Here is a 14,332-nt window from a genome sequence, read left to right on the forward strand (position 1 = left end):
AAATAATTTCATATTTGTAACATTATTTAGGCACCTTTCTAAGGCCCAGAGCTGGTTTTAAATATTTATCAACTCTGTATATACTCTCTTCTCCAAATTGGATACATATTGCTTAAAGGTAGAAAATTACAGTTTGGCATCTTATTTGCTTTTTGTATCTAAGATCTTATTATAAGGAGTTATACAAAATAGACCTCTAATTTCATTTTCCTTATTAATATAAAGATCCTTAGATTTTTTTAAAAATAGGCAATAATAGAAGCTGACTAAATAAGAGAAATATTAAATAGCATTTCTTGAGTTCTAGGTCAGTTTTTTCCTGAGCTCCTGCTGTCCAGTTACCTTGTACAGGTCCTTAATTTCTATTGTGGATTAAATATGATTAAGTTGCCTTTTCTTTGACTAGAAGAAACACTGACCTAGTTAATATGCTAAAATAATATGCATCTCACCCATTGGAAAGGTAAAGAAACTATTGTCCTTCATTTCTTATTAAAAGTGAAAGGAGAATACAGGAAACCAAAGAAGGTCCATACCACTTCCCCAGGAAATCAAAGGTAGAGGCAGTAAAATGAGCTTTAAATAGATAATTTTTTTCCACGGTAAGCAGGACAGTTTCTTATATTCTATCCTACACCCAATTTTAGAAAATTTATTATTTGTTTTTGGTTTTTGCTTCCAGATTCCTAGGGACTATAGAAGATCCATCACATAAAACTGAATATTAACTAAATTATTTGCATAATAATTAATATAATGGAGTTTAGAATAAGATGAAAAGTTTGAATTGGTTAATTATTCCACAATACAGAGTACTTACTAAATGCCAGACACTGATCTCTAGCTTTTAGCAGCAGCAGATTTTAACTCTTTTAACCCTTATGACAACACTACATAGGAGGTATTGTTGTTTATTATTATCGACATTTTATAGATGAAGAAACTGATGCATGGAAAAACCCAGTAGCTTGTCCAAAGTCACAAAGTTAGTAAATGTTACAGTCAGACCTGAACGGAGACAACCTACCTGCATACCTACCTGTCAGCCTGTTGCCTCCCAATCAAACAAGCAAACTGCGTCCCTGTCGTATCTCACATATGCACACACCCACATACAGTCCTTTATTCCTCAACTCACTTGAATTAAACAAACGACAGTTCCTGAAATCTAAATATGAGACACTGTGCTAAGGTACTTCAGGAAATACAAGGATGAATAAATAAGCCTGATTTCATGGAGCTTATCGTCTAATGGGAAGTAAAATAGCTAAACAAATAATTTTAAAACAATAAAAATAATAAATGCAAAGGATAAACAAGAGCTTAGAGGGGTTTAAGAAGAGATCTAGTAACAACGATAGGGACAGAACCATAAGCAAGACTCACTTTGAGGGATGAATTTACATGCCACAGCAAATAAAAACCACAAGTGGGAGGAGCATTATGAGCACTCAGACACCTGTAACTGCTGGTATGTCAGGAAACATCCAAATAATCCAGCTTGACTGAAGACTAGGACATAAGTAAAAGAAAGAAATGCTAGAAAAATACATGAATTCATCCAACAGTTACTGTCTGTTATGTATACGGTACCTAAAGGATTCATTCAATACCTTTAAAGGATAATGTTCAAAGATTATATTAAAAATGAAGTAAGCTTATAAGAAAGCACTGGACACAGAGTTTAACATATAATAACTGCCAATGTATCTGGATGAAATTTTTTGGATTAAAAAGTCAACAAAGAGCTTCACAGTCAAGCAGGAAAGACTCACAAAGCAAACATATCTTCAATAATACAAACATGTCTAAAACACAAAAGGGACACGAGGCATGGACTAGTTAAAGTTGACCTTACGGAAGGGTGTATATTAGTGAGAGCAGTATAGAAAAGGGGACTTCTAAACTGGACTTGAACAATTCTGGGATGGTAAAAAAGAAAGAAGAGGCTAGGATGCTTCCAAGGAATTGAACCATTGGAACTGAAGATTAAAAAAAAAAAATCAATTTGTAAATAATAAAGTCATTGAAAATTTGAGCAGAGAATAAATATCCTCCATCCATCCATCCAATTATTCATGCAATCTGCTAACATTTATTAGTGCATACACATTCCAGGAAATGTGCCAGGTTCTAAGAAACAAAAATCAGGAAGGCAGGTTCTTGCTTTCAAAACACCTTCCTCGTCTTTCAGGAAATGTGATCCTGTCAGCAGTTCATTGCAGTCTAATAGGACAGATAAGAGCAAAGGCACTTGGAAGCAAAGAGTATGGATATTCACTTCAGATTAGGGTAGCTTCCAAAGTGGCATGGGTGAGTAGCTTTCCAAACAGTGGATGCAATCTAGGAAAACAAAAACACAAAAAATAGGGGGGGAAATGCACATCAGGAAATACGTGTAACAGTGCTGTATAGTTAGGTTCTTTCTCTGTGGATGAGCAGACTACAAACAGATGAAGCCAAAAAACAAACAAACAAACAGTTCCTGAAGTTTGTCATATTAATAGGATTTTACATTTTAACCTAGAATCAATAATAATTCATACAAACATTTCAGACAAAAAAAACTAACAAAAAATAGAACGATTAGTTCTGGGGGTTTTTGTGTTTTTTTGTTTTGTTTTGTTTTGTTTTTTGAGAGCACTGTGGTCTAAGAAAAACAACAGGACAGGTTCTTACTGAAGATACAAAGACGGGTCAGAATGCTGTTGCTGTAATACAGAGAAGGATTTGAACTTGAAATTGAAGAACAGAACTTGAAGTTAAGGATGGAAAGAAGACGACACATAAAAAGATGCAGGTTTAGAATTCATGGTTCTTGCTGAATTATAATTTGGCTGGAAATGTATGTCTAAATCTCTTCAGTGTAAAGAAGTGCATAGCACCAGTGGCCCCAAACCTGCTATCTGACTTCCTTAGAAAAATGACTGTCAGCCACAGTCTAATCCCATCAATGGATTTTTGTTGTTTTTAACAGTTAGTAATCTACTTTTTGAGACTGGTGCCTAGAGTTTCCGGACTCTAAACTACTATTCCAGAGTGCAAAGATTCAGTTTGGTATTGATCTTATTTTGCAGAATTTACTTAGACACATTTATTCAATAATGTCACTTTTCTTTTTCTACATATTTCTACTACGTCCTGGTCAACAGACTAAGAAAGCAAAAGCAGGACTCAAGCATTGAAACATTTAATGAATTTGCATAAAAACCTAACAAATGCAGACCTTCCCAACCAGTTTACCATGGGACATTATTATTGATCGACTTGGGACTCCAGTCAGGTACAGCCTTTTGGCAGCTAGATAGAGCAGAGAGGTGGGCCCGGCCATGACTTTGAAAAGGTTGAGGAAGCATAGAAATGAACTATTAGGCATGACACCTAAAGATTTTTGTCTGCTGGGATATGAAATCATACACAGAAATCTGTTACATTTCTATACAAATATAATGAAGTAGCAGAAGGAGAAATCAAGAAAATGATCCCATTTACAATTGCACTAAAAAGAATAAAATACCTACGTATACACTTAACTAAAGAAGTAAAAGACCTGAACTCTGAAAACTATAAAATACTGATGAAAGAAATTGAAGATGACACAAAGAAATGGAAAGACATCCCATGCTCATGGATTAGGAGAACAAACATTGTTAAAATGTCCATACTATGCAAAGCAATCTACAGATTTAACGTAATCTCTATCAAAATACCAACAACATTTTTCACACAACTAGTACAAATAATCCTGGAATTTCTATAGAACCATAAAAGAACCTGAAATAGCCAAGTAATCTTGGGGGAAAAAAAAAAAGAATAAAACTGGAGGTATCACAATCCCGGATTTCAAGATACACTACAAAACTGTAGTAATCAAAACAGTATGGTACTGGCATAAAAATAAGACATACAGATCAATGGAGAAGAACAGAGAGCCCAGAAATAAACCCATGACTATATGGTCAATTAATCTTCAACAAAGGAGGGATGACTATGCAATGGGAAAAAGACAGACTTTTCGACAAATGGTGCTTCGGAAACTAGACAGCTATACGCAAAAGAATGAAACTGGACCACTTGCTTCCACCATAAACAAAAACAACTCAAAATGGATTGAAGATCTACATGTGAGACCTGAAACCATAAAAATCCTAGAAGAGAACACAGGCAGTAATTTCTCTGACACTGACTATCACCACCTTTTTTCTAGATAGATCTCCTGAGGCAAGGGAAACAAGAGCAAAAACAAACCATTGGGACTACATCAAAAGTAAATTAAAAGCTTTGGGGGCACCTGGCTGGCTCAGTCCATAGAGCAGGATACTCTTGATCTGGGGGAGCATGAGGTCAAGCCCCATGTTGGGCATAGAGCTTACAAAAATAAAACAAAAACCTTCTACACTGCAAAGGAAACAAAAAGACAACCTACTGAGTGGGAGAAGATATTTGCAAATGACATATTCAATAAGGGGTCAGTATCCAAAATACATAAAGGACTTATACAACTCAACACCAAAAAACCTCCCAAATAATCCAATTAAAAAATGGGTGGAAGATATGACCGGACATTTCTCCAAAGAAGACATGCAGATGGCCAATAGACACATGAAGAGATGCTCAACATCACTAATCATCAGGGAAATGAAATCAAAACCACAATGAGATATCTCCTCACACCTGTCAGAAAGGCTAAAATCAAAAACACAAGAAACAACAACTATTGGTGATGATGTAGAAAAAAAGGAACCCTCGTGCCCTGTTGGTAGGAATGCAAATGATGCAGCCACCGTGGAACACTGTATGGAGGTTCCTCAAAAAATTTAAATTAGAAATACCATACGATTCAGTAATTCCCCTACTGGGTACTTACCGAAAGAATGTAAAAAGATACATGAACCCATATGTTACTGCAGCATTATGTACAATATCCAAGATATGGAAGCAGCCCAAGTGCCCATCAATAGGTGAATGGATTAAGATGTATATACATGTAGAGTGAAATATTACTCAGCCATAAAATAGAATAACACCTTGTTATATTGCAACAACATAGATAGATCTAGAGGTTTAATGCTAAAAATAAGTCAGAAAGACAAACACCAAATGATTCTACTCATATGTGGAATTTAAGAAACAAAACAAATGAACAAACAAAAAAAAACTCTTAAAATAGGGAACAAACTAGTGGTTACCAAAGAGAAAGGAGGTGGGAGGACTAAGTAAATAGGTGATGGGGATTAAGAGCATACTTAAACTAAGGGACACTGCACTGAGTTATGCATAGAGCTGTTGAATCACTATATTATACACCTGAAACTAATATAACATTCTATGTTAATTATACTGCAATTAAAATTTTAAAAAAATATATTTTTTCTTGCTTCCTGTATTTAGGAGGCCTGAATACCAAAACTGCTTTTAGGAGTTTAACAAAATCTTTTGAAAAATAGTTCTTTTCCCAATTTTAATTCAATCTTAGTATCTTGTTCTGACAGTTACTTTGAAAAAAACTGTAATAATACCTTAAGCTTAAAAACTGCTTTATAAAAATCATAACCCGATTGGCTCTTTTTAGAACTAACTCCTCAATGATTACATTTTTGGAAACAATACTGTTCTCAAGTTCAAAGGCACTGGTTAGATCAAATGAAAGCATTCTCACATGGCTTCAATGTGTAGCTAGATAAATGGCAGAAATGCTTCCATATGAGAAGTTATGCAAAAATATAAACTAGTATTAGAGCATAAGGAAGATAAAAGAATTCAACCTTTTGAAAGGCTACATCATTCATGCATTTGCTTATTCATTCAATAAAATATTGTGAAATAAGGTGAAAACCCACAGAGAATATAAAGATGGTTTCTCCAATGATCTAATAAAAGAATCATTAATTTTGATGACTATGGAAATATGTCTGAGTTCCAGAAGGAGCTTTAAATTTGGCTCTCATCCCAAAAGTAAAATGTTAAAGAAAAATGAAACAGCTTTCTCAAGTAAGTGAAGACAGGAGAAAAAGGCATAAAAAGGTTTGGGAGGTAAGGAGAGTATTTAATCAGTATTTTAAGACTGCCCCATTTGATTTAATAGTGATTTCACTCATGTAGCAGTTGGAGGGAAATGTCAGCCCCTTGATGTCTATGGTTATAAATAAAGCGAAACAAAGAAGTCTGAAATGCATAATTCTCTGTGGCTTGAGGTACCAGCAACACAAACTCCTCTCTTAAAAAAAAAAAAAAAAAAAGGTGTGTGAGCAATCTTTCCATTTTTTACTGACCTTTTGACAAGCGAACAATTTCATGATTCACCAGAATTTTCAGTTTTCCAAAAGAAATACCACAAACATTTTGGCCTATAAATGTTCTTAAAATTTTAAGATAAAGTAGATGTTGAAGGTTACCAACTGTGTGTGTTAGGCTCAAAGTGTTAATATATGAGCTGTGACTAGAAGAAACCGTCTCATTTCGGACTCCCAGAACTGGGCAATGCCTTTCTGCTTTCTATGGTCCACAAGTATTTAATTAGTATATTTTTGGCTGTTATTCTAATTTAGAGGAGGATGAATCTTTCCTTTTTATTTTGCATTTGTGAATGGATATAGGAGCATTATAAATGGCTAGATTTCTGGAACACAAAACATTCATGTTAGTGGCAATAACAGTATTTCACCCTTTAGTGCCGACAAATCATTCAGAATACATTTTATTTAAGAAACACAGAAAGGGCTTTAACATCTCCAAAGCCAAAAGTTAGAAAGCTAACCACTTAGCACTGAAATAAGCATAGCACTTCATTAAGAGGAAAAAAAAAAAAAAAAAAAAAGAAAGAAAAGAAAAGAAAAAAGGAAACCCATTGTTCCAGTGAATTCACCAGCGTCAAAGGACTAAGACCATCAAAAGTTATACCAACATTTTATAGGTCTCATTTCACCAGTTAACATATAGACTTTTAACTAGGGCATGAAAACAACAATATGTGTAAGCAATCACTCTTCCCCCTTCACACTCAGCCAGGGTTCTGCCGGCATTCAAGGACATTCTGAGTGTGCTCACCAAAGTTCGTGTCTGGGGAGGAAGTACCTAAAGGAAATCATCTCTATCTGCCACTTCGTGATAACATGGTCCTCATTTCTCTATCTCGTTTACATACTTACTCTCTGTGCATCGACACAACGAAAGCCTGAACTGGGGTGCCAAGGCTTTCTCTCCCACCTGAATATCAGGTCTCAACCAAGCTCACACATCACCTCCTCTGAGAAGCAGTCCTTGATTCATTCAGTCATGAAGCAACTGCTGCCCTCTATGAATTGTCAGAACAATTTCTTCGTGCCATTTTGAAAGTATCTATCCTTCTCTGCCTTCTACTGTGCATGTGTCTTAAGTGTGTACTAAGTCATAAAAAGCTGTGAGCTTTTGAGAGATTCCATCTTACATACCTTTACTTCTTAGAGCAAGCTATTTCACTCAATGAATGCTCTTCAAGTAAATGTAGTATAACTGATATTTGCTTTGCAAGGATATAAAACTATTCGGTTATTAAAGCATACTTTTGGTGGCTGAACAGGAAAATTAGCAATCAAAACACTCATCAAAAATGTGCCAGTACAATCTCAAAATATTCGAGTGAAATCCATAACCATGTGGAACCGGAGGCAGGATGAGGTCGTTCTTCAAAATTGGACACAGACTATAATGATCTCTACTTACTTGTCTCCAAAAAACTTTCTCCAGAATTCAGCAGCATCTGCTTTCGTGATACGAAAGTTATCTCCCTGGAACTGCCCATTGGGAAAGATGGCTTTGATTTCTGCCAGCATGTGACTGAAGATAAGGGACAGTTTCGTGAGATTTCGTCTGTGGACACAAGGGGGTAAAATGAAAAAAAATAAATAAACATATGTGCAAGTTTTAATGGGAATATATATTATGAAAGATAAAATTACGTACAGTATTAACATAGGTCTTGGGGGCGGATCACGAATCTCAACTTAAGAATGCATCTAAAACAGTGTTCATACAAACTACCCACTTAAATTCCTAAGAGGCTTTCACTTTATGATTCACCCATGTGTTCGTTTAACATAAACATGAACAAGATAAATGCCACAATTTCAATGGGCTCACAGTTGAATGGGAGAGTTGCACTCCTGAAAAAATCGTAATCAAATATAAACACTACACACAGAAGACAGAGTGACTACTTCTACATGGGGGAGTGAGGAAAGATTTGTCATTAGAGGAGAATCTACGAAGATTAAGCAGTCTGACAGATAAAAGACCTGGAGTGGAGGAAGGGAAGGAAGGAAAGGGAAGCAGAAGGGATTGACGGGGGCAGTAGCAACAGCTTCCATACGAAAGTATAGAGGGATGGAATAGAAGGCGTGTGTCATAGCCGGGTTTAGCATAGCTAGAGAAGAGCAGAAGCTATTGAAGGAAATGGCAGGACACAGGATGAGAAATTTTGGTGGGGACAGCACATAAAGAGGCACCTGAAACAATGAACAAACTCTTTGTCAAATAGGCTTTCTACTCCCACCAAGAAATGAGAGTTTCTGGTGATGGGTTCCCGGTATGCGCACAATTCCAGAAGCTCCCTGAGCGATTCTAATGTACACCCTTGTTAAGGGCCACTGCTGCAGGGGACAGGGAACCAAAATGGATTAAAAAGGTGGAGCAGAGGATTAAACCTGCTTCAGAAAGAAAAAGTTAGGGTGGTATTAAAACAATGGTTTGGAATGGAGGGAAAGGCAGGTGTGAGTTCCGGGGATTCGAACAGGATTCAGCATGTGATTCAAAATATGATTCACACTTCAAAACACTACTATCACGGGCATTCCTTCCCGCCACTTCCTAAGAAGTTGACAACATTATGTTCCTCAGTCCAAAACTGCTAGTGCAAAACAGTAAAGAAGCCACTGAAACACAGAACACTGAAGAACCGGTCAGTTTTGACCTGACCTTGCTTCTTTATATTTCTGTTTCTTCAGAATCACCAGACCTCACTAGGTACACATATAATACTCTATTTTGAAACTTCAGCTGCTTTTGTGGGTGTGTTGAGGGGTCAGGATGTGAGGATGGGATGAGTCAATTGCTTTAGGACTGAAAGTAAATATAGACGATAAGTAGAGAAAGTCATCAAGTCTGCACAGCAGTGAAGACCTTACAATGTTTCAGTAGGCCCTGAACACTGAGCGATGTGGTTCTCTGCCTCGTAGTCACATATCTGTGCTTAATAACTCTCAGATAATAAGTGAAAACATGTTAGGTACCTAAGAGATCATATAATATGCACCTGTCAATAAAGTCAATGAGTACCACTCTTTCTAAAACATTTTGAAAAGAAGCGAATAGCTTCTCATGTAAGATGAATACAGAATACATGAAGGTACTCATGATAAAAAGTGGGCAAAGTAGGAATGAAAGGAAAGCAATAGTATAATCTACACCTCAATGAGTTCTTCTGTATTGGAAAACCAAAAATGTCCCAATTTCCACAATGTTTATAATCTATGAGAAGATTTATGAGAAAGAAGAGTCAGAATTTTAGGCCATATTTTAATGCTTGACTGGCAACAATAAACAATCTGCAAAATCGTTATGGTTGCACACATTGTTCCATTATTTTCTTAGATTCAGCCACACTTCCACACAATTCAGCCTAATCCAAATGTGAGCATTCTTTAGTTGAGTCTTTGATCTTTTCATTGATGTCAACACATCCTCGTTTAGATGATGGTAGATACAAGAAATTCAGTTGTAGGAAATGAAAACTGAACTACTGAACCAGATCAAAGGGAGGAACTGTGGCCAGTACAAACTGCAACTGACTTTTGAAATTTGAGTTTAAGGAAGGGCATAAAGTCCTTTTAGAAAATCTGCAACAAATTTATTTATATCATTAGGCAAAAGGGTTAATTTTCCACCAAACTTCCAACTGATACACACAGGAGAAAAAAGAAAAATCAAGATGGCTATAATTAGGGTAAACCAACTGTTCCTTATGTCTGAACTGGTTGCTCTCCATCCCTTTACATCTTTGTTCTTTAATCATAATCCTATCCAAATGTTTTTCATTTTTATTTGTTAGATCTAAAGTCTGAAGCACAATGTCAATGATTACCCATCTCAGCTATGTGATCCACTGGCTATAAGACACTATACTTTAAAGCAGAAATAGTAACATGATATAGTCTAGAAGCTCTAGTAATCACTAGTACCTGTAGAACTAATCATCTACTTAATTATAAAATGTTGGGAAAGAGGGGTGCCTGAGTGGCTCACTCAGTTAAGTGTCTGACTGCGGGCTTGGGTCATGATTTCAGGGTCTGGGGATCAAGCCCCACATTGGGCTCCCTGTTTAGGGAGCCCATTCAGTGTGGGTGGGCCTACTTCCCTTCTCCCTTGACCCCTCCTCTCAACTCATGTGCCCTTGAGCTCCTTCTCTGACAAATAAAACCTTTATAAATAAATAAATAAATAAAATGTGTGAAAGAGTTCGATTTTCCTACTCCTATAAATCGATTGCCACACTTTTTACTTTTTGTACAAACTATGGCAGTGGAAAAGGATACATTTTTTTTTTTTGCCCTTAGTCTTTAAAGAAACTAAAATTCAAGTTGTTAAAAATATGTGAAGGCAACAGTTTTGCATTACCTTAATTTTCACACAGACCAAAATATATATTTATTTTATACCTAATTTTTAAATATACACATGTACCACATATATGTAAATGATCACCTTGGAAATCCATTATTTAAAAGGTCCATGTTTTTAGAGGCTGCAATCCATAAGACATGAAGAGATGCCTAATTGTACTATCCAATGTCATTTAAATTTATTATCACAGCATGTGGTTTTGTCTTTTATATAACTGTGGGGTTTTGCTGTTGTTTGCTATTATTTATATATTATTTGCTTTATTTATTTTTTTTTATTTTTTTAATATATTATTTGCTTTAATTCCCCATCTCACTTTTTCTTTAAATAACTTCCAATTTTGAAAAAACAAAATCCAAGAATATATCTCTAACCATCTAGACACAGAAGAAAAACAAAAACTATACATCTTCTTTATAGATGAAATGTTTTTTCCTATTATGAAATTTTTCCATACTTGGCTAATTTTCCCTAAGCCCCCTGATTACTGCTCACCATAACACCAAAATGATGACTGCTTAATAGAGGATAATTACTAATTAAGAATATGCTTCTATCACTAAAACTCCCCTACCTCCAAACATCTAAAGAAATAAAAAACTTTGCCCACTCAATAATCTTATAAACATAACTTTAACTTTACAAGGAATTTTGCAACACTCTCACATGTAAGAAATACTTTATTTTGACTATTTACTGCCACATATCTGCTATTAACCACCACAAGCTAAGCCACTTTTAAAATTTTGTTAAGTTTTGTATAAAAATTGTTAATTAAGAAATAGGCTTTAGAACAGAAGTATCTTGAAATACCAGGTGATCAAAAAGTAGCTTCCAGATGTCAATACTGGGTAAACCAGTAAAAGATGTAAATATTAGAGGAAACCTGAAGAAGAAGGGAGGAGAAGGAAAGCTAGCTATATTATTTAAAAAGCCATGAAATGCATTAGCAGTGTCAAGAATATTGCCTAGAATGGGGCATCCGTGTGGCCCAGTGGGTCAATAGTCTGTCCCTTGATTTTGGCTTATATCATGATCTCAGGGGCAAGAGGGGGAGTCCCATGTAGAGCTCTGTGCTAGGCGTGGAGCCTGCTTAAGATTGTCTTTAAGATCCTCTCTTTCCCTCTGCCTCCCCATCCAACCTGCTCTCACTTTCCCCACCTCTCTCTCTCTCAAAAAAAAAAAAAAGAAAAGAAAGGAAAAAAGAATATTCCCTACCAAAGCAAGGTGCCTCTTTTTGACCTGGATTCAGCTACCTAACACTGTTATTTCTTTAAAATGGTATGAATCAATTCCTCCAAAAGTCAAGTTACATTTAACTGAATAGAATGCGAGGTTGAACCAGAGTGAATTAGCATGATTCTGGAATGATGAAGTTTCTCTGCTTATGGTAAGTCTCAGCAGCTTTAGGTGGCTACAGCCAACATCAGAGACTGGAGGCACACACTATTTGATGTGGGATGACACAATCCCACCCTTAATAAATGCAGCACGTTGTATGGCAGAAAAAGACATGAATAGATTATCATGATACAGTATCGAGGGGCAACACACCAACTACAGCCATCTTGGAGTGATAAATTAAACTTGAAAAATGAATAAAAAGTACATCAGGATTTGATGAGTAGCCCCCACTAAATGTGGGAGACACATGAAGAATGTAATCTAATCAGATCACATGAGTTCTTGCATTTTCTCCATTCAGGAAACAGCTGTGTCATAAATCAAGGAAGAAATAAAAAAGCTTTAAAGGCTGCATTAGTAAAAAACTTCAAGTGACACTTTGTATCAGTGAGGTCCAAAGTTTGTGAGAATGTACTACCTTTGGTAGAAGAAAGAGAAGACCATTTTTTATCCCCAAACTATTAATAATTCAATTCTCACATTTAAAAGGTAGAACATGCTCTTCCTAATCTTTACAAGGTGAAACAAATTCAACATAAAAAGAAAGGCAGGACATAAAGAATATAAACAGCGGCATTTAAAATGAGACTCACGTCCAGTTAAAAAGCAATTTCCCTTCACTGTATTTCTGAGGCAGTGCCCTCCAAGATAGGTTTAGAGAGTTACTTCACACTGTTTTTGACCTTGGGAACATTTCGATTCCTACGAAAGTGAGGAGACTAAGCTGATGTAAGACTTGCCTTTCATTTCTCCCTCATGGGAATTCAGACTATTATTGAGGTGGATCCTGAGAGTCTTAAATAAAACTGGATCTTACCCATTTGCTGCCCAAATGCTTTAAAGTTCCCAATATTGTTAAGGGGAGTGTGGGGCAGTTACCAATGAAAACTCAGAGTCTACTCCAAGTCATAAGAGAAGTAAAGAGTGTGAGCCGAAACTCGCTCACCTGAGCAGGAGAAAGGACAATTTTTCAAGCTGTCCCAGGTTACTTTTTAGAAATTGAACTGCTCACTTAAAAAGGAAGTTAGCAAACTATGTCAGTCCAAAAGCTGCACTAAATTGGGTAACTAAGGAGGTCTTTTTCTTTTGTTAAAGGATACATCATCTACCACTAACATGGCCAGGAAAGCCAAGCCCAAAACTGTGGCTGGGAAAAGACGAACCCTGGGCATCCTCTGATCTCTCTGTGACATCTTAAATGCATTACCTGCGAAGGTCTATTGAGAACAGCAAGAAGTTAGCTCTCAAAATAAGGATGCTGCTCTCATAGTCAATGTATTTCCTTTCTAAAACAGTTTTAAATGGACAATTTACAAATGCCTTACTTAAACCTAACTCAAACATGAAATATGCCTGTTATAATCAAATACAGTATCCTTTGACAAGTTCCCAGGTGACATTCAAAACACATTCTGCTTAGTTTGATAGTACTAGGTTTATATCCTTACTCTTGAACAAGTCGCTTAACCGGTCTGTCTGCATCAGTTTCCACACCCCTAAAATTTTAGATAAAAATGCCTGTCTCACTGAGTTGTTATATGTAAATAAGTAAATGTAGGTAAGAGCCTAACACATCAAATTTAAAAAACAATAAGAGTTATTACTAATTCTACCTACCACTTTTGTTTAAAAGTATAGGAATCGTTAATCTTCCTTCTTTTTCCAATATTATTGTCCATTAAATTGATGGCCATCTTAATGAGGCAAAAATCATCATTCTCACTTTATTAAGATCGTCAATTGTAAATGGTGGCCTTTTATAGTCCCATGGCAAACAATGGACAAGTATTTGATTCATCCATCCAGTCACTTATCCCATAAATCTTGAGTATCTTATAGATACTAGGTTTGGTTTAGGCCCAGATAACACAAAGATGATGGCACAATCTTACTCTTCGTGAATTTAGGGGGCTTAGACTTCTCCAAAGGCACAGGACAATGCAGTGGGAATAACTCTTTGAAAGAACCAGAACAAAGGTGGTAATCAAGGAGAGAGGCAGAGGAATTTACAACTCCTGTGGTGATGCAGAACTGGCAGAATGTGGCCCCGCATCAAGAAGGTACAGTAGGGTGAATGCCACGGAAGCTAGGAATTTGATAACTCCAAGGTTGAATGGGGTCATTTGTATGGATCTTGAAATTTCCTAGGATTATGACAGTTTCCATGAAGAAAAGGACAATAAACCTTATCTCAAAAAAGCTTCCCAAATAATTTTTTAATACTAGTTAAAAAATATTGTAGCAATGCCAAAGTGAGGTTAACAACATCTCT

General features: G+C 36.1%; 1 protein-coding gene across 1 annotated transcript in view; it reads right to left on the reverse strand.

The window, feature by feature from the left end:
- Positions 1 to 14,332, reverse strand: part of CBLB (Cbl proto-oncogene B) — a 217,454-nt gene that overhangs the window by 118,493 nt on the left and 84,629 nt on the right. The window contains exon 4 of the mRNA XM_080827029.1: positions 7,702 to 7,848. Within this exon, the coding sequence (XP_080683155.1) occupies positions 7,702 to 7,848 (147 nt within the window). The remainder of the gene's footprint in view (positions 1 to 7,701; positions 7,849 to 14,332) is intronic.

The sequence above is a fragment of the Martes martes genome, assembly GCF_963455335.1.
Source record: "Martes martes genome assembly, chromosome: 1".
Taxonomy (NCBI): domain Eukaryota; kingdom Metazoa; phylum Chordata; class Mammalia; order Carnivora; family Mustelidae; genus Martes; species Martes martes.